The 24,939-nt window shown below is 48.4% G+C and overlaps 6 protein-coding genes across 6 annotated transcripts; 4 read left to right on the top strand and 2 right to left on the bottom strand.

Annotated features, from left to right (window-relative positions):
* The first annotated feature begins 3,850 nt into the window (after positions 1-3,850).
* On the top strand, positions 3,851-6,839 carry F4817DRAFT_36629 (uncharacterized protein). Its single transcript, XM_049306960.1, has 2 exons — positions 3,851-6,507; positions 6,559-6,839. The coding sequence occupies exons 1-2, from the start codon at positions 4,134-4,136 to the stop codon at positions 6,657-6,659; spliced, it is 2,475 nt and encodes an 824-aa protein (XP_049161153.1). The 5' UTR covers positions 3,851-4,133; the 3' UTR covers positions 6,660-6,839.
* A 2,180-nt stretch (positions 6,840-9,019) lies between these two features.
* Positions 9,020-10,365, top strand: F4817DRAFT_331581 (polyubiquitin). The gene is made up of 2 exons (XM_049302544.1): positions 9,020-9,458; positions 9,515-10,365. The coding sequence occupies exons 1-2, from the start codon at positions 9,221-9,223 to the stop codon at positions 10,192-10,194; spliced, it is 918 nt and encodes a 305-aa protein (XP_049161152.1). The 5' UTR covers positions 9,020-9,220; the 3' UTR covers positions 10,195-10,365.
* Positions 10,366-10,369: 4 nt separating this feature from the next.
* Positions 10,370-13,429, top strand: F4817DRAFT_331580 (zf-UBP-domain-containing protein). Its single transcript, XM_049302543.1, has 2 exons — positions 10,370-11,671; positions 11,721-13,429. The coding sequence occupies exons 1-2, from the start codon at positions 10,781-10,783 to the stop codon at positions 12,984-12,986; spliced, it is 2,157 nt and encodes a 718-aa protein (XP_049161151.1). The 5' UTR covers positions 10,370-10,780; the 3' UTR covers positions 12,987-13,429.
* Positions 13,430-14,599: 1,170 nt separating this feature from the next.
* On the top strand, positions 14,600-19,808 carry F4817DRAFT_357477 (Sucrase/ferredoxin-like-domain-containing protein; the record flags this gene model as incomplete). The annotated part of the gene is made up of 4 exons (XM_049305926.1): positions 14,600-16,725; position 17,828; positions 18,635-18,982; positions 19,071-19,808. 4 exons carry the CDS (start codon positions 14,600-14,602, stop codon positions 19,806-19,808), a joined length of 3,213 nt encoding a protein of 1,070 aa, XP_049161150.1.
* Positions 19,809-20,778: 970 nt separating this feature from the next.
* On the bottom strand, positions 20,779-22,433 carry F4817DRAFT_331570 (trypsin-like cysteine/serine peptidase domain-containing protein). Its single transcript, XM_049302542.1, has 3 exons — positions 22,012-22,433; positions 21,446-21,958; positions 20,779-21,301 (listed from the first exon to the last, which is right to left on the bottom strand). The coding sequence occupies exons 1-3, from the start codon at positions 22,295-22,297 to the stop codon at positions 21,054-21,056; spliced, it is 1,047 nt and encodes a 348-aa protein (XP_049161149.1). The 5' UTR covers positions 22,298-22,433; the 3' UTR covers positions 20,779-21,053.
* A 694-nt stretch (positions 22,434-23,127) lies between these two features.
* Positions 23,128-24,666, bottom strand: F4817DRAFT_363735 (glycoside hydrolase family 43 protein). The gene is made up of 4 exons (XM_049306672.1): positions 24,563-24,666; positions 24,074-24,398; positions 23,625-24,004; positions 23,128-23,521 (listed from the first exon to the last, which is right to left on the bottom strand). Exons 1-4 carry the CDS (start codon positions 24,629-24,631, stop codon positions 23,222-23,224), a joined length of 1,074 nt encoding a protein of 357 aa, XP_049161148.1. The 5' UTR covers positions 24,632-24,666; the 3' UTR covers positions 23,128-23,221.
* Positions 24,667-24,939: the final 273 nt, after the last annotated feature.

The raw sequence follows: 24,939 nt of genomic DNA, 5'->3' as shown, positions 1-24,939 counted from the left end.
GGAGATGCTCGAAATCCTGAGTATCCTCAGATCTATTTGTTGAGCTAGGACGGAAGGTTTTCCCTTTGTATGCAGTCCGTTGACGCGCTCGGGCGAGGCTAGTCTTTATTGGCATAAGGGAGGCCAAGCGAGGAATAAGTCTGGAATGTAGATAACCACGAATATTTATCGAACAAAACGTATTTTTCTGTAAATTTTGACAAAAACGTGATTTGAGTATAAGTAGTTTCCCTTTAATCGCACGTGAAGAAAGACGTGCTTTGTAATGTCTCAAATTTTGGGCACCTGCCGTGTCGAAATCATCGAACGTCTTAAGGCTCCAGAGTCATTTGGTCGTTCTTAGCGCAAAAAGCGCTACTATTGGTCACTAACACTTTAAACCCGACCCGGGGCTTTCCCAAGTTAGTATAATCGGTAAATTCCCGGCTAACGAGTATGGTATCAACTGCCATCACTTGCCAATATTAAGCTACTTCCAAGACTCCTCAACATGCCTCTTAACATTAGAGATGCAAAGTGTCAAACACATATTTGATATTCGTTAGACTCTACGGCTTTGTTTACATGTATAACTATATCCTAACTTTGTCGTAATTATTTCATATGGACATGGTGGTGGCTTAGAGAATACGCAGGTAATTACGATGGTAAATATTTCTTTATCATAATTCAGTAATAAATCAAATATTTTAAAAGCCGTAATACCGTATTACTATCGTACTCATCATCTTTCAGTTAATATGTTTCAGGCCAAGTTTGCCCGGATATGTCACTATACTTAGATAGAAGCTATCTAGATAAAGGCTATGCATATGCGAACAACTTTCTAAGGTCATACTATATTTGCGCCCTTACATAGACCTTACTCTTGTCTGACTGCCTTCGTATTTTAAGATACCAAGATCAATAGAAGTGGATTACCCACCTTGATCGTGTGCGCTGTAATTTAATCCATATCATCTGGTGATACACACATTAACAGCAATAGGCTTACATGCTATAGAGAACAATCTCCTTATACTAGTATACACTAGACACACACGCTCATCCCGAATGTGGCGTCGAGTGGCGCGTTATCAAGACGGCTATCTCGTGTCTATAATAGAGGCCAAGGCTTCGCCGGGTTGGCAGGAGTTCACCGAAGGAGTAATCGATATCGGTACTACAATCCGCAGCCGTCCGTAATGAGTCTTCGAAACTTGGGTAAAAACACATGCGTGTAAACGTGGCAGACATGGTTTCGAGACAGGCTCGGATGTGAAATTTTGTTCTAATAGTTAGTAAATAACAACTAAGTGGCGAATGGGCAGTTCTTAAAACATTGGGTGCTGTAAAGCCTATGAGATGCTCAGGTGTTTAATTTCGAAGTCGCGCCACGTCGGAACCAAGTGGCGTCCGGTAGCGATTCCGGGTCTCGTTTTCGACTCTCACAAGCCATCAACTGCGCCGTCGGAACTGGGACTTCGTTTCGTTCACCTATGTACATACCTCACCTACTTATTCAACACGTTAGTCCTCGTATATTATGGTGGATAACAACAACTCATTATCCTCCCTAGACATAGGGAAGTGTTATTTATAGCCCTCAAGGTGTGGTCTCCCATGGTGAACGCTGGATTGGATAGTGATCTACAGTGTGCCGGATAATCCGTGTGGAGTTATCCCCAACCTCGCCTAGTTCCATATTAAGTTATGTATCAACCAACTTCCAGCCTCCGGCTTCCTTCAATTGATAATGGATTAGTGGCAAAGTCGAACTGTCCACCTCTCGCATGTTTGACGCCGAGATGGCTTAGCGGGTACTGCTATAGGCGATCGTGGTTAAGGGCTTCTAGAACCCTGTCAGGGTTGATTTCGTAACGTTCCAGTATCGGAGAAAGCTTGTGCCGTCTGAGCAGTAAGACGTAATCGGCCGGCATTTGCATCTATGTAGATGAAGAATAAGCTCGACGGAATCAGATCTAATACGCAGTCAAAAGGAGGTAGGATATCTAGTAAGGACTGTCAGGAGTATGTAATAGTAATAGCTGTAGCAATGCAGCTATGTAGAACAAACATCGAATGAACCCTCGGTTTTACCGAATGTAACCAGGAATTGTACCTACGTTCGTAGGGTCGTTAGCTAGGTAAACGCAATAATGGTGTGTTTTGCGAAGGTGGTAAGAAGTGTAGCCTATCAGGAGCGTGGTTTCACAAGCGCGAAGAAATCCTTCGCCTCCCGCGCGCATAAGGACCTACCTCCCCAGGTAAGTTGCCAACACTCTGGGTTAGTATTGTTTGAGAGTGCCGAGCAGAATACCTAGCCGCACACGTCGACACATACCCACGCACGTATGTACCCACGGCGGATGGGGTGGCCGAGACGCCCAGCTAGTCCCAAACTGCAGCCTCGTCGTCCGAGGCATTGAGGCTCTTTTATTTCAAGCATAGACGGGAACTTTAAAAGCTTGTAAACATGACACCATAGCAGAGCATTTTTATTTGGGCAGTATGTAGACTGGTTGGACCGGAAGCGGTTGGATCGCACGGACGCAATGTGAAGATCCGGCGAATTCAACTGGCTCGATGTGCAAAGGGTATCACCATATCGTATATTTTGGTGCAGCTGACGACAGGGTGCCAATGCACAGTTCAGGAGCTAGGGTGGACACTGACCAAGAACTTCGGATTGTGGAGTTATTTTTCTGTATTCTTTCGCTTCCAGATCCAGATCGTCTTAATTCTCCTTGTCTTGTAAAGGCAAACCGGGAGCAGCAGCAGGACCCGAAGAAGAGGTCCACCAGCCGAGGACTATTGATGTGGCCGGCATTTTCCACATTTCCACATTTCCACCTTTCCACCTTTCCATATTTTTCACCTTCCACCTTAGCTCGGCTTTTTTTTTCAAGGTCGAGATGCGAGGCCGGCCTAGGGTATCCTTCCTCTCGGGGCTCCGAGGATTAGCTCGAAATCCCCGAGCACTATGTTTGCGACGCACGGTGTTGCATTAGAGCAATACATACATACAAGAATTGATCGAGCTTGTAAGCATTAAGCATTGAAACATACATGTATATTGACCTAGGAGTGACGCAGTCCTACATATCTGCAGTTAGCCGTTATAGGCCGGTCGCCATGTCATCGACTCACTGCCTCAACATGAGATTGATGAATGTGGAGTTACAGTTGGATCAGACACAGGGGGGAGGGGGGGGGGGACGCTGGAGACATAGGGGACCTTTAGGTGGCTAATAGGTGGCTAAGACTGATAAGGTTGATACCCCGCCATTGAGAAAGCGGGTAAGCACAGTATGATATTTACTTCTGCTTACAGTGCAGCTAATACGTGTATGTATGTTAGGTATGTATTAACCGAATCTTACATGTAGTTAAGCAATACATCTTAAATGTTTGCTACGGCATTATGCTACCACATAAACCCATCAAACCCATCAAACCCACAACGTGATTTCCATCCGACGCATCAGATACATACCCGGACGTACATACACCTTACGTTAGGTTAGGTACAGTCTTAGAAAAAAAATCAAAAAGTTTACATGCAGTTAGCCACATTGAGTACCTACCTACATGTAGCTTAAGGTCTGCCCCCCCGCCGTACTTGGCCTGTACTTGGCCTTACTTAATTGATACTAGATTTACACTACGGGTACCAGCCACCGTGCGAGCCCTAGCAAAAGAAGACTTAGTGGAACGAAATATACGGTTGTTTATTGGCCTCGTGGTTCTTACCCATGTCCTATCTTGTATCGCCATCCCATGATTCTTGCAGGACTGTCAATCCGTGATTGGCCGCTGAGCTGCATGTTGCAGGTGGAGCAGGGACGCCAGCGTTATTCTTCTCACCGCCAGTTTCCCGTGTCTCCTCACACAATCTCATGCCTCCTCTCCATTGCCTTCAAGGGCGTCTCCCCGTCGATATCCTCGATCTCACTCGACCATCCACCGCAAAATCTTACCTCCTCCACAACCAGACGTTCCCTTCCCCTCCCTTTCACATCCCCAAAGCTGTCTATCGGCGCCGCAAGGGAATTTCACGAAAGAGCGGTGTCGTCTCTGCTTGACAATAATACTAGCGGAACTCGTCCCAGATCCCCCAGTTGAATTCTCCCTTTTCTTGACTTCTGACGACAATGACCCTCGATTTCAATGCCGCCGGGGGGGATGCCTTGTTGGACTTGACCACTTTCGACCAGCGGGAGCGTTATCCGTACACCACTACAGCACCCAGCACCAATCCCGCCCTCTCGGCTACAGCAATGGCTCCTACTCGTCCCTCGGGTGCCTGGCCGATGCCTCTTGATATGGCCGCTCCCCAGAACGCAAACTCGAGCAATATACACTCACCTGTCGAGTCTCCAGCACAGTCGCAATCGCCTGCGCAACAGAGTGCGAGTCCGTTACAGCACTCGCCTTACCAGAGCGCTCCTCCGCAGATTCATTCTCCCCCGCTTTTGACCGACTGGACATTGCTTCAGCACCAACAGCAGCATCCGCCTGTTCAGGATTTGGGCCATTATATGCACGAGAATCAGACTTTGATACCATACCCTTTTGCCGCAAATTACCAGACGAGCGCTATCGGTTATTTGCCTTCGGCTGCGCAGGCGACACTTGAATCCGCAATGCCCATGGAGCAGCAGGGCTTTAGCAATGTCTCGCCCATCGAGGACCCTCGGACTATGCAGCAGCAGTGGGATGGCATGGGAATGGGGAATTGGCAGGATTTCGGGACTACTTTGCAGTTCCCGTCCGATGGACTGCCACGCTTTGGAAGCCTAGGGAGCCAGTCTCCGACTGGGACTTATTTAGAGGTACTATCCCTGCCGGGATCTAGTGATAACGGCTGGACTCAGGTTGAGATGTACCAAAATTACGATTCGTATCAGCAAGCGCAGGCGCAGGCACAGGCGCAGGCCCAAAACACTGCTATATTCAATCCCGGCCAGACGTTGCACTTGAGAACGAACTCGGACGCTTCCCATTCGGATGGAAGCGGTCAGCGCACTGACTTCAGCAGTAGTAGTTTCGAGGATATCTCATTCAATTACTCTCCGTTTTCTCCGGAGTCTGACACGTACTCGGATCCGGCGAGCCATCGAAATTGTTTCCACGGTGAGAGCCATCATTCTCACGAAATTATCAGCCCTGCCGCCGTCGTCGAGCCAGTGCCTATTAAGGCATCGACCTCGAGCCGCCCCAGCCCTGCGAGCGGATCAGGTGTCGCGTCCCCGCCTCATAACAACCCTCGTAGAAACTCGGGTCCTAAGAGTAAGGGCGCGGTTGCAAAGTCCACCAAATCGGTCATAAGGAGGACTTCTAATGGAAAGAAAGATGGTACAGTCGAGAAGAAGGTTGGACGTCGGAAAGGCCCTCTTCTTCCCGAGCAGCGGAAACAAGCTAGCGAGATCAGGAAACTCCGAGCCTGCCTTCGGTGCAAGTTCCTCAAGAAGACTTGCGACAAGGGTGAGCCTTGTGGTGGTTGCCAACCGTCGCATGCTAGACTCTGGCAAGTTCCTTGCACTCGTATTGATATCAAGGATATTGGCTACTTCATGAAAGACTGGAAGGCGGATTACGAACGACATCTGAGCCGTGGCGTTTCTGTCTACAATGTGAAGGGCTTTGCACAGAAGGAGAGCCTGATGTGGATCACTCATGGTTATGGTTTCTGCCTGCCTGTTATGGTTCGCGAAGTTTTCGTAGCGGATGACAGTTGTTTCCAGGTTGACTGGGTCGAGTCTTACCAAATGGATCAGGAGCCGATTGAGTTTGAACTTAAGACTGAGAGACTGGACGTTGGAAATGGTGGTATTCGCCCGGAAGCGCTTGCTGAGTACCTGGACAAGCACATCGAGAGTGGCTTTGAGAACTTCATTGACGACCACTTCGAAGGTACTCCTTTCATTACGGAGATTTTCAAGACTGCCTATCGTTTCTACACCAAGGAGAAGTTGCCAGTTATACGCAAGGCTTTGAAACTAGTGCTAGCCTACAACCTTACCCAACACATCACGCTGGTCGAGCAGCAAGGTTCAGAGCAAACCTTAGAAGGCCAGATCGATGATGAAGACTCCAAGTACTTCGGGAAATACGTGGCACCTGTCATGATCAACTTCCAGATCAAGTGTGCTATGGCAGATATGTGGCGTGAGCTACAGAAGGATATTCTGGAGGAGCTTTCAGCGCTTTACTCTAGCGTGTACAGCGGTGATCGCCTGAAGAACTGGCCCACTATCTTTATGCTTGCCTCCATACTTCTGGCTGTCTGGGAAGAGATGCAGTTTGACTGCCATTACCGTGTACCTGACCCAGTGGCGGTTGAGAAATTTTGCAACGATATGGAGAGCACACCAGTTGGTGTCATTACCGGTCTATTCCACGCCATCTCTCAGAAACTCCCGGCTCTGATTGACTGGGATACTGAACGCCATGGTCATCTACTTAACAACAACGTTGCTGTATGCGAGGCTATGACCGAAGTACGGCAGCACGTCCTTAAGCATGGTAAGATATTTTTATTTGCAGATACCGCGACATTCGCTAATATGATAACAGAGGCATACCTAAGGACCAGACACACGTCGAAGTTTGACCGATACGACTTCGATTCATTGTCGAACAAGTTCTTATCCAAGTTGGTTATCAAGGCCAACTGAAGCACTCTGCTGCTGCCATGACCTCAGGATTAGGCCACGTACATTCTAGAAACGCTTCCATTAACGAGCGTAGATTTTGATTTTGCTTTTTCCTTTTTCCTTTTTTGAAATTTGGGTTTTTATTTTTTCCTTTGTTCAGATTGATGGAAACATTTAGCGACGGCGTTGTCTGAGGATATGATCTTATCATCATGACCTATCACTACTTATCGACTAACATACCTTCTTCTTTTCTCTCACTTACGGCTGGTCACCGCCAATTGACGCATGCGATGTTTTACGCCATGTTACTCAAATCTTACGACCTTTTTAACGGCTGATTTTCGACGACTGTATGACTTGGAATTATGTTGATCGTTATCACGCGCAAGCACCAAAAGCGGTTCGATGGATCATGGTTTTATGAAATGGAAAGAAGCTACGGATTTTACGTACACACAAGACAAATGCAGTTACGTTCAACAGCATACCTAGATTACATTACATGGCTTACGGTGTCTGATAGATCCTGCGAGGGTCCAGATAACCTTGATGAATTACTAGATGGGTGAACAAATGAGGGGTGGTATCCGTCACTCTCCTTGGGGCAAGGATTATGATTATGGCCTGTGTGTATCTGCTTAGGGACAGAAGAGATACAAACATGAATGGATAATTAAATACGTTTCATTGAATGATTTCAAGCGAGCAAGAATAAGAACCAAAGAAAAGTCTAAATTGGATTTCATGTCATCTGTACTTATGTATTATGCTGAGTGAGCGATTTTGTGCCCAAAGTTCCCCTATGCAGGCTTCACCGCATACTGCCAACGGATTTGCAACCCCCTACACCCTACAACCTGTAAGCATCACAATACAACTTTGTGTTAGTAGGTATCGGCCGACACCGCTGCTTTTGTTCTCGTAGATTCTTTAAGGGAGACCACAAACAGTTTCTGTCATCCCACTGCTGTCCTCTTCAAGACGCATCTATCCACTCTGGATCGTAGTATCGTGTAAGCTCACACACTTTAAACCGAGATTCGGAATGAGACCTGTGCATCACCTAATTGACCAACACTTGACTGGATATATATTATATATTATATATGGAAAAAGCCTTTGCCGTCAAGTGAACGGCGAGGAATGCTTATATATCGATAACCCTCTCTCTTATACGGTATACAATGTAATTGCAAAACGTATTCTACGATTCGGATCGCCTCATTGTTCACCGCTTAGCATGTTGAATTGGCCCTTGTTGGGATTAATACGACCTTGGGGGGTTAGCTAGTATGACGTTGGTCAAGGAATGCCGGGCTAGTGACACCGTATCAAAAACGACCCCGCACGGGTCCTACAGGAATAGGTTTGGTCGGTCGCGCCAAGTGGAGAGCGAGAATCGACGGCATCGTCGTGATTTAGATAGTGGTGGTGTTTTCGGAGTGGTTCTGTACTCGACGTTGAACTAGTGTCTGGTGTAATAGGAGACTGATGCATCAGGAACAAGCTATCTCCATGGCACGATGGCTGGATTTAGCGATCAATATAGGAGTATGTATACACTAAGCCCCCGACATTCGGCTCGCTCCGGAGACGCAGATCTCGGTAGCTCGGAAAGGGGGCAAAGAGGAATGTCCATTGTAGGTACGTAAGTGTGTATGTAGTAGCGTGCGATCTGCTACATATCACCTTAAATGCATAGTTGGACAAGTAACTGAGCAACAAAGATTATCAAACCTGTATCGTCTCATCTCACTACCTAGTTAATGCCTCTTGTTTTCCTGTTTCGGCGTTTCACTGTTACCTTGTGACTCCTTATCTAGACCCTTGAGCCCACATGACATGGAATATATAGATAATAGAATCATTTCGCAATACCTATGCTGAATCACTACTGTTTGAGTGTTCAGCTTTCGACTACTTATTAAATGCGAGGATTTATACTGTTTATTTACTTGGGTTAAGAACGAACCATTGTTGTCGTGTATGTAGAAAGTTAATAATTCCATTAGTGGCTGGGAAACAAAGCTGACGAAAGTCAATCGGGATTATTAAGCAACAGCAGTGGCAAGGTTGACTATTGCAGGTTATGGTGGTCCACCATACAGTACATACAGGTGGCAGTTTGCCTCTTTGATATGTGCATGTAGGAGGTACCTACCTAACTCTAGAACGTACCTGTCACTTCCTGAGACTACCGGCGGAGTCCAGCCAAACTTCTGGCTCTTTCTCCCCGCTATCAGTGGTGGTTACCGATGATTCACCTCTTGGATCAGCTGGGCAACTGAGACGTGATTGGTTAAAGTGGGTACCCCACGTCTCCCACCTTCCCATTCCCAAGGCTTCCATTCAGGTAACTGCGCCTCAGGGTATCCGTGTTCGTTTGCCGCTCCTCCAATTCCCTATTTGAACCCAAACTTGCCTACCTTCTTCATCTTTTCTTCCTTTTCTCTCCTACCACAATCTATCATCAACTACTCTCATCAACAACAAGATACCATCTATCTGCTCTTGGTACCCTAAACTGACCATCAAGCAAGCACTCAATCTACCCGATCTATCCGTAATACACCGACAAGATGCAGATCTTCGTCAAGACCCTCACTGGCAAGACCATCACCCTTGAGGTCGAGTCTTCGGACACTATTGACAACGTCAAGTCCAAGATTCAGGACAAGGAGGGTATTCCTCCTGACCAACAGCGATTGATTTTTGCTGGAAAGCAACTTGAGGATGGTCGCACTCTGAGCGACTACAACATCCAGAAGGAGAGCACTCTCCATCTCGTCCTCCGTCTGCGTGGTGGCATGCAAATCTGTAAGTTGCACTCCATCTTAGTATAATCATTTAAAATATGCTAACGATTTGAATAGTCGTCAAGACCCTTACCGGAAAGACCATCACCCTCGAGGTCGAATCCTCCGACACCATTGACAATGTGAAGTCGAAGATCCAGGATAAGGAGGGTATCCCTCCCGACCAACAGCGATTGATTTTCGCCGGCAAGCAGCTCGAGGACGGCCGAACCCTATCTGATTACAACATTCAGAAGGAATCCACTCTCCACCTTGTCCTTCGTCTCCGTGGTGGTATGCAAATCTTCGTGAAGACCTTAACCGGCAAGACCATCACCCTTGAGGTTGAATCGTCGGATACCATCGACAACGTCAAGTCCAAGATTCAAGACAAGGAAGGAATTCCTCCTGACCAACAGCGACTCATCTTTGCGGGTAAGCAGTTGGAGGATGGCCGAACCCTTAGCGACTACAACATCCAAAAGGAGTCTACTCTTCACCTTGTTCTCCGACTACGTGGTGGAATGCAGATCTTCGTCAAGACATTGACGGGCAAGACGATCACTCTGGAAGTTGAGTCATCGGACACTATCGACAACGTCAAAAGCAAGATCCAGGACAAGGAAGGCATTCCCCCTGACCAACAACGACTTATCTTCGCTGGTAAGCAGTTGGAAGACGGGCGCACTCTGAGTGACTACAACATTCAGAAGGAGTCTACGCTGCACTTGGTGCTCCGTCTCCGTGGTGGACAATAGGCGCTTCGCGATGGTGGAGTATGACGACATTTGCACGAATTGGCGTTAGTGGGATTGGCCCCGGATTAGGCTCTTGGGCCTAGGCGTCAATCAACATACCTTAATGATCAAGGATGCAGCATCATTAGACTGATGCTGAATATGAATATACCAAGTTCATGACTTTCTAAACCATGTTTTTCCCCGTAATTGTGATAAATGAGACCTTAAACGTAATCTAGTACATGTGTTGGACGAAAGTGTTATGACCGTATCTATTATTCGTACTTTTATTAGTATAAGTTCCACCAAATCCACGAGCGTTGGGGGTACATGCGTAAGGAAAAGATGTTAACCGAATCGAAAGGAACGTTTGCGCTTTCTCATTTCAAAAACCTATACTGAGCTACGACATTTCCAATACATATTCCTCTGCTTGGTTTAACAATGGGATCAACTTTCCACTACAACCGACAACGGCATTTCCATAGTTTTATCACCTTGGCGAATCTCATCGCTGCCTTGCCACATGAGTTAGCTCAGCTCCCAATATATGCATACGGATGATTTGCTCATAAAGTCTTGCGCATTCTTAAAGACATAGGCTATGCCATCGTATTATTACCATATCAAGCTCGAGGTTTATCCCACGCCGACTCCAACGTCTAAGGGATTAGGGAAGGCATCGCAATCCTACGATAGGTCGACCTGGCTACCAAAAGAGACATCAAATATCTTCGACAACCTTCCGTCGCATCCTCGAATGCAGGAAGTAGCTCAAGCTCATAGAGGGAAGATACCGTACATCTGGCAGCGAAACCAAACACCGAATACCCCAACGAAGTCCAACCCAAGCGTCATCGACTGCGGGGCCCCTCGACCACCCGAGTCGCAAGACGATCGGAATATTATACGACTTACCGAGAGGCAGCTTCGACAACGAACCCTAAGCTACCCGCCTCCCCAGTCGTACGTTGCCATAAACCCGCACACCGCAGTTAAGGATTGGAGGTTCGGGCAGCTTAGGATCGAGAGCATCGACGTGGACAGCCACGACAATATGCAGGCAACATCCGCCGCGGCGGCTGCCGTCGGTCCTTCTATGGGAGGTGCAGGCAAGGCTACGAAAGCGAAGTATGTCCCGCTGAACTCTTCTAAGAACACTGAGTTGGGTTGGGGAATCGTACATTTATACCGAGAAGAGATAGAGAGTCCAGAGCTTGAGATATCTCCGGATCAAATACCCGAGGCCGACGGAGAACAGGACGGCGCGCAAATCAACTGCACTACTGTTTGTATTCCCGCAGTCCCAAGCTATCTGTCTCCGAGCGACTTTCTCGGTTTTGTGGGCGAGAGATGGAGGGACAAGGTCAGTCATTATCGCATGGTTATGACGGGTCGAATGAACAGATACCTCGTGCTCATGAAGTTTCGAGAGAGCAAGCAGGCGCAACTCTTTAGGCGCGAGTTTGACGGCAGGGTATTCAACGACATCGAGGTAAGAGGATACTCAAGATTATAGTATACGAGAAGCTAACACAACGAAGCCGGAAACGTGCACAGTTGCCTTCATTAGGTCCGTCACTTTCGAGAGTCCGACCCGCCCAGGTGACAGCTTTCCAGATCTCAGCCAAGATCCATTTACACCATCTACTTCAGCTACATATAATTCGCTTAAACCCTTTCCACCACCAACCCCTAATTTAATCGAACTACCCACTTGTCCCGTCTGTCTCGAGCGTATGGACGATACTACAGGTTTACTAACAATTACTTGCCAACATGTATTTCATTGCTCGTGTCTACAGAAGTGGAAGGGTTCCGGCTGTCCAGTCTGCCGGCACACGAATCCAATACTATCATCGTCTTCATCTTCGTCGAATGCGCACGCTTCAACCCCTTACGACCCTAACAACCCATATACGCAGCCTTTCGGCTCCCGCGTATCCAACCTGTGCTCTGTTTGCGACTCTCCAGACGACCTCTGGATATGTCTTATCTGTGGTAATGTGGGGTGTGGGCGGTATAAAGGCGGCCACGCGAAAGAGCATTGGAAGGAGACAGCTCATACTTTCTCCTTAGAGATAGAAACTCAACACGTTTGGGATTACGCCGGTGATATGTGGGTGCATCGCTTGATTAGGGACAAGGGTGATGGCAAAGTGGTAGAGCTACCTGGTCGTCGAGGGGGGTCCATGGGACCTGACGAACACGAAGACCATGACGTAGTGCCTCGTGCGAAACTCGAAAGTATCGGTATGGAGTATACTCATCTTCTCAGTAGTCAGTTAGAGAGCCAACGTGTATACTTCGAGGAAATGCTCTCGAAGGCTGCGGACAAGGCGACGAAAGCATCGGCAGCCGCAGAGACCGCCGCAGCCCAAGCGTCACGGGCGCTTAAGGAGCTTAAAATAGTTCAAGAGGAACAACATCGCCTACGCACCGAGACGATACCGGGGCTCGAGAAAGACTTAGAACGCGAACGTAACCGGGCAACTAAATCTACGGATCTTGCGCGGGGGCTAGGCAAGAGTCTACAAGAGGAGAAGAAGGTCTCGGAAGGCCTGATGAAACGGATCGAGCATATGAACAAGGAGCTCGAGAGCTTGGGCGAACAAGTCAAAGAGCTGAAATTGGAGAATGCGGATTTGAAGGACCAGAACCATGACCTTAGCATGTTTATCTCGGGTCAAGAAAAGCTCAAGGAACTGGAAGCTGAGGGCAAAGTCGAGGAGGGCGAGGTTCAAGAGGGTAGCGCTTCGGTGCCCGAGGACAAGAGACGTCGGAAGGGGAAGGGGAAAAGCAAAAACTGATTTCCGTCCGTAATGGCAATGGTACGATATCTGTCAGTACTACATGTCGACGTTTGAAGCAATCAAGTGGGTTAATTGACTTTCCTTTTCCCCGTCAACGCACAGATTAAAACGGCGGTCTTTGCGACCCGAGAAAGCACTGACATGCCACGACATGTCACATCGCTCTTGGGAATAACCGGAAGCTTAGCAAGATTAAGAAGAAGAAAAAAAGAAAGTTCAGTTCTTGTGCAAAGCTTGTATATCGACACGCCGAGCCTCGACACGCAAGACTATAAAGATAACTCGGTCTATCCTCGAGATTGTCTTAGTCGTATATCGATCCGCATAGCTGGTGCCCACATGCGCAATTACCTAGGTTGGCTTTAATTACCTAGGTACAGGATATGCGAAGCCGTTTTTAATTAGCCATTGTGGTATATGACTTGCATTCGTATCTGCCAACATCCGTGATTGCGCCTCGCGTCGCCTTGCATGAATTTTACAGATATTATGGGCCTACATGTTATGTAGCAAGCTGCATACCGACACGGGCCTGGTAAATTGTAACGACTTACTAAGGTGATATGATAGATATTACATAGTATCTACCTAGGTAAGTAGTAGGTAGATTCTCGGTAAGGACGTAATGAATCCGGTCTGTTGGGAATTTTGAATGGACTTTGATCCAATAGTAAGCAGATATCTAAGTCAAAGGAGGCGTAGATATGTATGTCAAGAATTGGCATGTCGAGAATTATGTACGAAAAAGAGGATACCTTTGATGGTTTGTACACAGATACATGGGGCTTAGCACGGAACTCCACTTAAGTTTTAGTACCTTTCACAAGCTAGAAACCTCGGACGAATGGCCACTAAACGTACCCCTCGGCCCCTCCTCTACATAGCTGTGGCGCCGAGAGTCTGACATTCTGCCAAGATTCCAGTCGCTTCCAGTATGTAGTATGTCCAGGGTGTGCAGGCAGCTGGCAGGGTACCACGAGCTGTGGCTTGCATTTTCATGCACAAGTTGTCTGTGTTTTGGCCTGTGATTGATGAGTTTTTTTTCCCTCTTCTTTTTATTATTAACTTGCCCGAGCAAGATCTACATTGCGTTTTCTTGTTACTCCATCATTCTTGGTGAAGAATGACGCTCTCGATTGCTGGTGCGTGCTAGAGCCATTGATAGCTGCCTTCTCTTCTTTTTTCTTCTTGTTTAGCTGAGCTGTCCGGGGCTAGGATTTTTTACATACTAATAGCTTAAGCCCGGACTTCCAATCTGGCTTTAATACCTAATCCATTCGTTTACCACGCCAACCCAGCTTTTGACAACGTGACCGTTTCTGAGCCCACTCGAGTCCGCGTGCAACCCCCCGACACTCTATTTACAGTCGTTACTTGAACGAACCGAATAATCCGCCATTTCCGTCGTCGTCGCCACCACCACCGACTTCAACAGTTAGTATATGGGTTAGGCACTATTGCGATAGCATCTGTCAAATTTACTTCTACCTAGCTTATCCGCCGACCTTCGATTGCTTTTTGCGACCATGGCCGACGGCAAGCCCGCCGAAGAGGCACGGCCCTCCGCCGTTGCAAAGCCCAAATCTACTAAAGAAAAAGAATTATACCCGATGTCCGACTGGAAGTACGACGCCTTCTTACATACATTTTCCGTTCTCGTAGACCTATTCTTCCGCGAAGTTCACCCGCGAGGCGCATGGAGAGTGCCAAGGACCGGGCCTATTCTCTTCGTCGCCGCGCCGCATGCGAACCAATTCGTCGACGGCTTAGTCCTCCAGCGGACGCTAAAAAATGAAGCCCAGCGGCGCGTAGGCCTACTCATCGCCGAGAAATCAGTGCACGGCTTCATCGGATGGGGTTCCCGCCAGACTGGGTCCGTCCCTGTCGGCCGAGCGCAGGATAAAGCGAAACCCGCTTCAGGTGTCATCTATCTTCCCGACCCCATCAATGATCCAACCTTGATCCGAGGCGTGGGCACGGACTTTGAAAAAGAAGCCGAGGTTGGCGGCATGCTGTTCTTGCCCTCTGTGAAGGGCCAGTCGGGTAGCTCGATCGACATATCTAAGATAATCGGACCCGAGGAAATTCGGATTAAGCGGCCGTTCAAGGGAAAGGTTCCCCTGCAGCAGCTAACCGGTCGAGACGATATCGACGAGAAGGGAAATTTTACTAATAAGGAATTGAAGGGCCCGAAAGATGGCTTTGAGGGTACCAAGTTTAAGCTGGCCCCCCATATCGATCAGACTGAGGTTTACAAGGCGGTTTTCAATCGTCTAAGGTCGGGCGGTTGTATTGGGATTTTCCCTGAAGGAGGTAGCCATGACAGGACGGAATTGCTACCTCTAAAGGCTGGTGTCGCCATCATGGCGTTGGGCACCTTGGCTGAAGATCCCGACTGTGGACTGCAGATTGTTCCTGTTGGGATGAACTACTTCCATGCCCACAAGTTCCGATCACGGGCTGTCGTTGAATTTGGAGCCCCCTTCCAAATTCCGAGGGATCTGGTTGAGAAATATAAGAACAATGAGAGGAGAGATGCGATTGGCCAGACACTTGATATGGTACACCAGGCTTTGAGTGCCGTTACGGTATCGGCTCCGGATTACGATACCTTGATGTGCATCCAAGCAGCCCGGCGACTATACAATACTGGGAAGAAGCTACCTCTGCCCATGGTGGTGGAACTGAACAGGAGATTAGCCGTCGGCTTCTCCAAATACAAGGATGACCCACGCATTATCGATCTGATGAACAATATCAAGGATTACAACAAGCAGCTCCGCTATCTCAACATTAAGGACCACCAGGTGGCCTATGCTGAGATGACTCTCCCGATAGTTATCGTCACTCTTCTATACCGGGTTATTAAGCTCCTAGTCCTTTCCATTGGTGTGATCCCCGGCCTCGTTCTTTTCGCGCCGGTCTTTGCCGCAGCTAAGATCATTAGCCATAAAAAGGCCAAAGAAGCGTTAGCGGCTTCGTCAGTTAAGATTCAAGGCAAGGATGTCATGGCCACATGGAAACTCCTTGTGGCCATGGCGTTTGCGCCCGTGCTCTACAACCTATATTCCGTCTTGCTCTCGTTTAAGGTGTACCAAGATCACTTGTGGGGCTACGTACCGGAGTGGGTGCCGTTCTGGTTAGTCTTCATTGCCGGTTGGATCGTCTTCCCGGCTATCACATTTGCCGCTTTGCGCTTTGGCGAAGTCGGTATGGACATATTCAAATCTCTCAGACCCCTCGTTCTGTGCATCAGCCCGACATCTGGCTACAGCATCCATAAGCTTCGAGAGCGGAGAGCGAAGCTATCTGAGAAAGTAGTCCAGGTCATCAACGATCTCGGCCCCGAAATGTACGAAGACTTCGAACACACGCGTCTGGTCGCAGACCCGCGCGCGGACGGTGCGATCTCGCTCAAGGAAGCTAGTGTTCCGGACAAGACGGAGCCGACGCCGCCGGACTCGCCGCACCTTTCGAGGAAGAATACTACAAAATCGAGCCAGGCTATCCCAAGAAACGAGTCCTTCAGCAATATCGGCGCCATCGGTATGTTCGCGACGCGCCCGCCGTCCCGGTCTAGAAGCCGCAGCAGCAGCAGCGGAGGCGGCTTCGGGTCTGGCGGGTTCCCGGTGTCGGGGTTCACGGCGCTAGATACTAACGAGGGGTTCAACGAGGCGAGCAATAAGATCAGGGCGGCAATGAAGCAGAGGGGGCAGCTAAGACGGAGGAAGAGCGGGTTTTCTTCGGATGGGGAGGGGAGCGAGGGGACTTGAGAGAGACTTGGGATTTTTTTCTTTTTAGTTCACAGGGTTTGGTTCTTGTTTGTGTACCTAAGATAGTTTGGCTCGGACTGGACTAAAATGAAAGGTCTGGACGGATAAGCCTGGGTTAGAAAGGAGGAGAGGAAGGAGCTGAGCACTGTAATATGGTGGGTTTTTGATTTTTGAACAACTAAGAGTTCTTGTGTGTGTGAGAAAGAGAAACAGGAGTAATGTATACCCGAACGTACAGCACGTTGGTGGACAGGAAGACTGTCGTTGTTGTCTATACGGCTACTATTCGATCACGAGAAGAATAAAAGGAAGAGGATGTAATGACAATGCGACCTTAAACTTTGAGAGTGTTTATAGGCGTGATGCTTGGTTGCGAGTTACATGCGAGGTATGAGTTATGGTTAAAAGCACTACAGGGTTGTGGTAATGTCTAGACTTGGGGTTCGACATTTATATACCTACCTACAGACTATTATATGTATAACTACGAGTATAAAAGCTAAAAGTTTGTCCTGAAGTCCGACTTGGCTACAGAGTCATTTTCTAGCCAATCGAAACTCGGTTGAGGACTTTGTACTACTCATCTGTTACGGTGGATGAGATGAGTAAGTAAGACCTAAGTATGACCAATCGAGGGAATTCTTGGCAGGGGATGGAGCCAGTTAGAGCCATGGGGTCGATCTGATATCTTATTGGAGGTGTGTGTTACATAGGTTAGGTACGTACGCATGTAACATCGTTACGAATATTCCGTACTTGGCGTGTTATTACTAAGTCGATTTGGTGGATGGGTGGGCGGTACATACATACTTGGCAGCTACCCACCTAGCGGTACGAAGTACTGTACAGCCTTACCGGTATTTAGGGCGGATTTAAGGGGAGATAGTTAATACAGCAAGCAGCAGTAATGCCGTACCGGTGAGATGCCGTGGCAGTTATTATTTTGTTTTGTTTTTATCTTAATGTTGGACTTGATGCAAAATGACGTGACAGGCATATGTAGGAACCCATACAGTATATAGGTACCTCTAGTACCTACAGGTAGCATATACATTATAGTCATAGTGTATGTACCTGTGGCATGGCGGTGATGAACGAACACGCGGCAGCTCGGAGGCCGAAGACTTACTCCGAAGGACGTGCCCTCTTTTGTCCGAGTTGGATACCCCCGACCGAGGGCAGGTATAATAGGGAGCCCCGACAGGGTCTCGAATAGAAATCTTTTTATTTCGAGTTTGTCATCCCAAAGTCGTATTCTTCTTCTTCTTCTTGTTTTTCGATTTTTTTTAACCTTCTACGTTTAGAAGAGGTAGACTGGGTGAAGTGAAGTACCTAGAGGTTAGATCTCGCTTGTTTGACCTCGGAGATATCGCGCTCGGATTTGATTGTCGTATATCGTGCGTGCGACATTTGGCGGAGTTTGTCAGCGCAACGACAAATACCTACACAGACGGACGGGACGGCTTGTATTCACGTGGTGTTTGTGAGAGGCGAGGAAACTCGTCGCATAGTGACTAGGAGGGAGAATTCTGGTCACAGCAGAGTTGGTTGGTTATGTAAGTGTTGCGACTTTTCTACCTGTTTATCTTACGTCTTACGCCACAAGCAACGGAATATATACCGTACGGTGTACCCCCTTGCTTTCTCCTTCCCAGGCACAAGCCCCCCAAACCAAACCCAATTCCCCAAACAGCCCCCACTCAGCTTGCAGCACTAACCCAATCTCCGGATCAGATAAGATACATTGGCATCTCACCCAGTACCCCTGCCCCACCATAGCTTCCGTCGCTTCTTAGACTTATTCTCCGTTGCGAACCTTGCATCTTTTTTTTCTCTGCGGTTAATTGCCGACCCAACTACCCAAAGGGAAAGGGGAAGAACTTCGGGGAGGAGGAGAAGAAGAAGATGGCGGCAGGTCTGCTCTCGCTGATCGGAGGAGCCCGGCGGGCATTGACCGGGAGCGCGCGCGCGTCGGAGCTGTTCCCGCAGACGCGGCCGGATGTCGACGGCGAGGCGTGTAAGCACGACTGCGATAGCTGCACTGTTAAGTACCCGCGGCACTTCAAGGTCGAGGAGTCGCACCCGCTGTACGGCAATATTAAGCCCTGGAGCACGCATGTCATTGTCGCGACTAGCAAGTCGGATTGGAAGAGGGATGTTGAGGATGAGAAGGGCAGTGTGATGGAGGCGTTTGGTCATGCTAGTAAACCTGGTAATGGGGTAGGTTTTTTTCTCGATTCCTTGGTTTCTCCTGTCACTTTTATATTGGGAATTGGAGTGTATATGAGTATACTAACGTGTAACCTAGCGTCTCATGCTCTCCGCCTCTAACATGCACACACCGTCGCACCAAGCCGACTACTCGCAACCCACATCCATCTTGGTTCTCCCCGCCTTCACCATCATCGACAATGTGACGCCCCCCGCCGTCCCCTCACTCATCAACAAGTACATCTCGCGCGCGCCCACAACCTCAGACCCCCTGGACCCGCTATCCCTCCCTAAAACCATCCCGTCATCCCGCTCCGCCGTCGGCGACATGCACGCGCGCCCCTGTCCCCACCGCGCCGTCGTCCTCTTATGCTCGCACCGCACACGCGATGCCCGTTGTGGTCAGAGCGCACCGCTCATCAAGAAGGAGCTTGAGCGACACTTGCGCCCTCTGGGTCTGGAGCGCGATCTCGACGACGAGAGACCGGGAGGTGTGGGCATTTACTTCGTCAACCATGTCGGCGGCCACAAGTACTCGGCCAACGTCCTGATTTACCGCCGCCCGGACGCTTTTGGTCTCGATAAGGTAGATCGAGGCAAGTTACCCCCGGGCCAGGAGCCGCAGGTCAAGGTTGTGAAGCCGGTGCCTGCGGAGGATGGGGAGGAAGCGGGGGAGCCGGATGTAGGAGCTGGCCAGTGTATTTGGCTTGCGCGGGTGCGTCCTGAGGATTGCGAGAACTTGGTCCGGTATACGATTCTGCAGGGTAAGGTTGTCAAGCCGGATAAGCAGCTGCGGGGTGGGTTTGATCGGAGTACGGGGATGATGAGCTGGTAGATACCTAGAGAGTCGGTATTGATATCCTAGACAGAATGTGAATTCGGCATGGTTTCTAGAGCAGAAATTGGGAGTTTGCATACCCGTCATACAGCATCGCTATGAAGTACGAAGTATAGATAGATGCTATGACTTATGTGGTGGGCCGGCGCGATGGTTCCTTTTACATATCTTACGTGCAGTCCTAGAGACACAGTAGAATAATGGCTCATGGTGATGATAACGGACATAATAGTGCAGGTTTAAGACGAGAAGACTGATCTTTCTGTCATTGTTTTTTTACGTTATCATTATATATGAGATACTTTTATGAATAGACGGTCTGTTTTCATATAGTGAATTAGAACTCTCGGGAGTTAGATGAGAGATTGATTATAACTTGATGGTACCTACTAGGACTTGGGTTTGAAGATTAGGCTAGTTAGTAGAGCAGGTAAGGTGAGATGGAATGGGATGAGATAGGGTAATATATAGTCTAATTAATAAACCAACTTTCATGTAATGTTCTATATATATGCAGTTAGCTTGAAGGTTATTACATGAGCATCTCTTATACGGGTTCCTAACGACGGCTACGGTTCGTAGCTCCAGAGCGCGTTGTTATTTGAAGACCGAAACAAGCACTTTAATAGGCTTGGAGATACGGAGACTTCGGCATGCTAGTAGTTATTAGACCAGGACCTTAAAGAACCGACACCGGTTCCAATAAATTTAATCCAATGACCCTTATGTAGGTGGTTACATGATAAAACCATACACATCATCACCCAACATCTACCCCTGCAACGTCCGTGTCGCTAAGATTATATCGACGTATCGGGACGCTCAATCGATGACGTTAGCGCCTAAAGTCAATGGGTACCCAACTTCAGTGCGATGTTGCGTACATTACAAGGTCAAGTAGGAAGTAGGTACATTTAGGAGGCTGAAAATTGTTTTAATCTACATATGTAATTATAACCGAAATATGACTACTTATACGGATCGAAACTTTTAGGTTATAAATTAATTTTGTTAACGAAAATGTCGAGGCTAGAATCGAAACTAATACTAAGTAATGTCAATATGGTTCCCATGTTTACCTCATAATGTCATGCCTGACTTGCCTAAAGTTCTACCTGCCTAACCATTTCCTTGAACTTGAACTCCCGTTCTTTTTACTCCGTGATTGCTCACCCTATCCTACCATTCCCAAACAGAAACGACAAAGGAAAAGCTACCTTATTGTCACCTTAGCTTTCATATTCAATCCCAGCCAAAATAAGCCGCGGTGCACTTTCCAATGGTGAATTTATTGACCTCTCTGACCTGGAAGTCTTCGATTGATTTTTCCCCAGAAAAGACATCAATAGTTTGCATGAGCTTTTCGGGATCGTTACCATTAACTAGGAGGGCAACTGCTTTATTGATACGAGCCCTATCCACTTTATCGAATCCTCGATGTAAAGCAATGACATTTCCAAAACAATCAACGACAGGGCCGCCGGAGTTACCTACAAGGAGTTGAAAATGTAAGCCATTGCCCCAAAGACGACATAAGTGTCAATCTATAAGAAATGACCCAGAGGGGGGAAGGAGGAGAGGAGGGGGTTGGTTAATATCTCTCATTAACCATTAATAGGATTGTTTGCACATACCTCCTTCTGTATCTCCATCATGGTCGAGCATGGTGCTGGTACTAGGCGCGTATGTGACCTTACTTGGGCTGATGCAAAGGCTGGCTTGCCATACTCCCTCAACAATAGGCATATCCCCAGGGAAACCGTATATCCCGACATCAGTAGTACCAATTGGCGTCTGCCGGTACTCCATCCGCTGGCACCCTTCATGGAAGCGTTTCGAGACGCGAAGAACAGCGAGATCATTCTCCCATGAAGACTTCCTCATGAATGTAGACTCTTTCGCCTCGAAACATGCTTGAGCCCACTGGTAATGGACGGCTCCAGCATCAACGTAGCGCTTGTATAAGTGTTCAGGACCGGCACGTTCATCTCGATGAATAGAAATGCACAAGGCAAGCCCGCCTTCCAGAGACCAGATATTGTGGCCCACGGTCATGACATGATAATCATCGATAATGACACCGGATCCAGTGGTTTGCCACCATTCACCTGTACGTCCTAGGAACAGTGATACCACTCTCACAACTCCTTAATGACGTTAGTAACGCTCAGGTAGCGCTTAGGAATGCTGATATACGCACCGCTGAAAGCTCCACCGTTCTGAACATGAGCACCTAGAGTGACCTTTCTAGGGTTCACGCCCAGGATTGCCTCATCGTAGTCAAATGTATGGTCGGATGGATACTGGAAAGCAACTGCTTGAGACCTATTTCCGCCGATTGGAGCTGGAAGACATTCGATGCGAGCCAGTCTTTTGCGAGTGCTTTCCCGCTGGGCAATAGAGAGGCGCTTGTGAGCTAAGATGTCCGTTCCTAGCTTGCCGTCCGAAGTAACCTCGGGTACGGGCTTGGACCTTATGTTTCCCATGGCCACCGGAAATCGTCGTCGCTTTCGTTAAAATGAGAGCTGAGCCTTTCTAAAATAACTTAAATATTATTAGGTGTATAAGAATAAGGGTTAGTAGAGGTGGCCTAGAGTATCCTTCGGGGGTGTGCATCTCTATATGGTGTGGACATCCTTAACTCATGCCTAAAATGTTCAGCTAGGTATAGCAACATGTTAGCAAATCAAAATCATAGCTGATTCGAGGTAGCCTCTAGATACGTGTCGGTTAGGTAAAAGTAAAATTTCTACATGTACAATTCATACGGGGCTTAATGGTGCTCGATATCTAAGTTGTGATATCTCTCTATTGGCCCGGGGGGGATATATGAAGAAACCGATCTAAACCAACTTCGTAGTCTCATCGGCTCCCTCCCGCACCGAGCAAGTTGACGTCGCCTGCATATGTACCTGGGTAAGGTCTATATGTGGCTTGCATCCGACGAAAAACTAGTGATAAAAAAGAGATCAAGAAGAAGAGAGCCGATTCGTGTTAAAACTTCAATACTGAAGTTTTGTGGATATGCTTGATGCATGGTTTGCTGCACGCGCGGTATGTTCCCTGCGCAACAGGTTACGTATGGTGAGTTTCGTTCTATCTTAGCCAACACATACATACATAGCACCACATCATGTATATGTCGACCAGCAAACCTACCTATGCAATGCCAGCTGGGGATGGCCAAATGGCCAATAGCGGCGATAATAATCGAACACCAATACCAGATACCAGATACTAGGATATCTAAAGTTCAACCACTGCATTAGTGCGGCTGAATTGTTAGATAAAATATAGTTAAAGGAGTAATATATGGAGTAAGTAAACCAGCGAGTATATACAGGATATCACGGGCGATTATATACAAACCTAAACTTGATATATACGACGAAACAGTACCTATCACCACTTTAACCCTGGTAATTAAACACCTTAATACCCTCGCTGTAGTCGCCCTCGGGGAATTTGATCTTGCCGATGTACATGCGGCGCTTGGTGTCCTCGGGGTTACCCGGCTTATCGCGGCCGTGGAACGCGATCGTCTTTCCGTCCGGAGCGATATCCATGTGGCCCGGGCCGTAGATAGGCTGGTTAGGGCCGGAGCGAGCGAGCGTCTTGCGGTGTGCGAAGTCTCCGTCCGGTTTGGTGGCCCACGCATATTGGATGTCGTAGCTGTCGCTACTGTAGCAGTGCGTGCTGAAGAACAGGACCTATGTTGTGCGATGTTAGTCAGTACCTAGACTCATAGGTAAGGGGGATAATAGGGGGAAGATAAAATTTTTATTCGGTTGAAAAAAGGGGGACGACACTTACATAAGACCCCGGCTTACGCTTATACATAACCGGGCCTTCCACAAGCCCATCATCCTTATCACCAGCGTGATTAAGAATCGTCTTGGGATTACCTTGGAGCGTCAAGCCGTCGCGCGACACCTTCTGGATGCGGATGGGCGTGGGCTTGTAGTCGTCGGTCTTGGGACCGCCGGTACACGTCGTCCGGCCGCCTAGCGCGTTGCCGTCGACCTTCCAGATGATCCACCGGTACTTGCCGTCGTCGAACTGCGCCGCGTCGATGATCCCGCCGCCCGCGTCGTCGCAGATCAGCGGCTGCGAAGTCACTTTGAACGGGCCCTGCGCGGAGTCCGCCGTTGCGACGCCTGCGCAGCGGCGGCCGCCTTTTCGTTGGCCGGAGACTGGAATATCCGTCAGTTGCTAGATCCCCCTCCTTATATATTACGTCAAAGGAAAATAGTATCACTTACAGTACATAACGTACTTCCCATTGTCGTTCTTAAACACGCTCGGGGCCCAGATACCCTTGTTCTTGGGGTCGATCCAAGACCCGACGTCGGGCATGGCGTCCATCTTGGTCCAGGTCCACTTGTTGCCGTCGTTGGAGACGGCCATCGGTATGTGTCCGTTGTTGTCGCTTGAAGTCGCGTACGCCCGCCATATGTTGCCGTCGATGAGTAGCGTCGGGTCCGGGAAGCTGATGTCCATGACCGGGCCGTTCCACGGGCCCTTGCCCCGGGCGACGAGGTCGTTGGCCTCGAATTCGGAGAGGGTCACGTTTTCGAGCTCGATGGGCTGGGAGGGGGTTAGTGGTGGAGTTTATGTAGACGAGTGGGTGTTTATGATGGTGGTGTATGTGCTGGGGGTATTTAGGGGGTGAGTAGCTTGGAGGACGGTTATTATCCGTAAGAATAGACAGACAATTGTCTAGTATAATACAACCAAAAAGCTTCACTTACACCAAAATCCGGCCGAGGAAGAGCCGCCACGAGGCCGACGGCCATGGCGAACAGAATGCTCTGCTTCATGATAGCAGTTCAAGACAGTCGTATGTATATTCTGCTAACCGCTAGAATAGCAAGCTTAATAACAAGCTAATCAACAACAATAGGATCATCCTCCTCACGAGGGCAACCACGATACTTAAATACCCCTAATCGAACACACAACAGAGCGCTCCCATCTCGTGTAGCGCTCCAGCATTTCAACTAGCTAAGCCCAAGCGTTCAACTCTAACTATCCATCCAATACTTACCGTGGTGCTACTCCCAGACACGCTCGGGACTCCTCTGCTGACCGGTGCGACGTCTAAGGGCGCTAAGACGCCTCCGCCTCT

This window comes from Daldinia loculata, assembly GCF_022478755.1.
Source record: "Daldinia loculata strain CBS 113971 unplaced genomic scaffold F4817scaffold_12, whole genome shotgun sequence".
Lineage (NCBI taxonomy): Eukaryota > Fungi > Ascomycota > Sordariomycetes > Xylariales > Hypoxylaceae > Daldinia > Daldinia loculata.
This window is presented reverse-complemented; position numbering and strand designations above follow the sequence as displayed.

Bases quoted from the DNA above. Each gene is read 5' to 3' on its own strand.
- F4817DRAFT_363735 (XM_049306672.1), bottom strand. From the start codon at position 24,631: ATGAAGCAGAGCATTCTGTTCGCCATGGCCGTCGGCCTCGTGGCGGCT. The intron at 24,005-24,073 runs GTAAGTGATACT...CGGATATTCCAG, and splicing joins TGGGAAGTACGTTATGTACT to TCTCCGGCCAACGAAAAGGC. The intron at 23,522-23,624 runs GTAAGTGTCGTC...CGCACAACATAG, and splicing joins AGCGTAAGCCGGGGTCTTAT to GTCCTGTTCTTCAGCACGCA.
- F4817DRAFT_331570 (XM_049302542.1), bottom strand. From the start codon at position 22,297: ATGGGAAACATAAGGTCCAAGCCCGTACCCGAGGTTACTTCGGACGGC. The intron at 21,959-22,011 runs GTGCGTATATCA...AACGTCATTAAG, and splicing joins GAACGGTGGAGCTTTCAGCG to GAGTTGTGAGAGTGGTATCA. The intron at 21,302-21,445 runs GTATGTGCAAAC...AACTCCTTGTAG, and splicing joins TGATGGAGATACAGAAGGAG to GTAACTCCGGCGGCCCTGTC.
- F4817DRAFT_331580 (XM_049302543.1), top strand. From the start codon at position 10,781: ATGCCATCGTATTATTACCATATCAAGCTCGAGGTTTATCCCACGCCG. The intron at 11,672-11,720 runs GTAAGAGGATAC...AACACAACGAAG, and splicing joins GGGTATTCAACGACATCGAG to CCGGAAACGTGCACAGTTGC.
- F4817DRAFT_36629 (XM_049306960.1), top strand. From the start codon at position 4,134: ATGACCCTCGATTTCAATGCCGCCGGGGGGGATGCCTTGTTGGACTTG. The intron at 6,508-6,558 runs GTAAGATATTTT...ATATGATAACAG, and splicing joins GCAGCACGTCCTTAAGCATG to AGGCATACCTAAGGACCAGA.
- F4817DRAFT_331581 (XM_049302544.1), top strand. From the start codon at position 9,221: ATGCAGATCTTCGTCAAGACCCTCACTGGCAAGACCATCACCCTTGAG. The intron at 9,459-9,514 runs GTAAGTTGCACT...CGATTTGAATAG, and splicing joins GCGTGGTGGCATGCAAATCT to TCGTCAAGACCCTTACCGGA.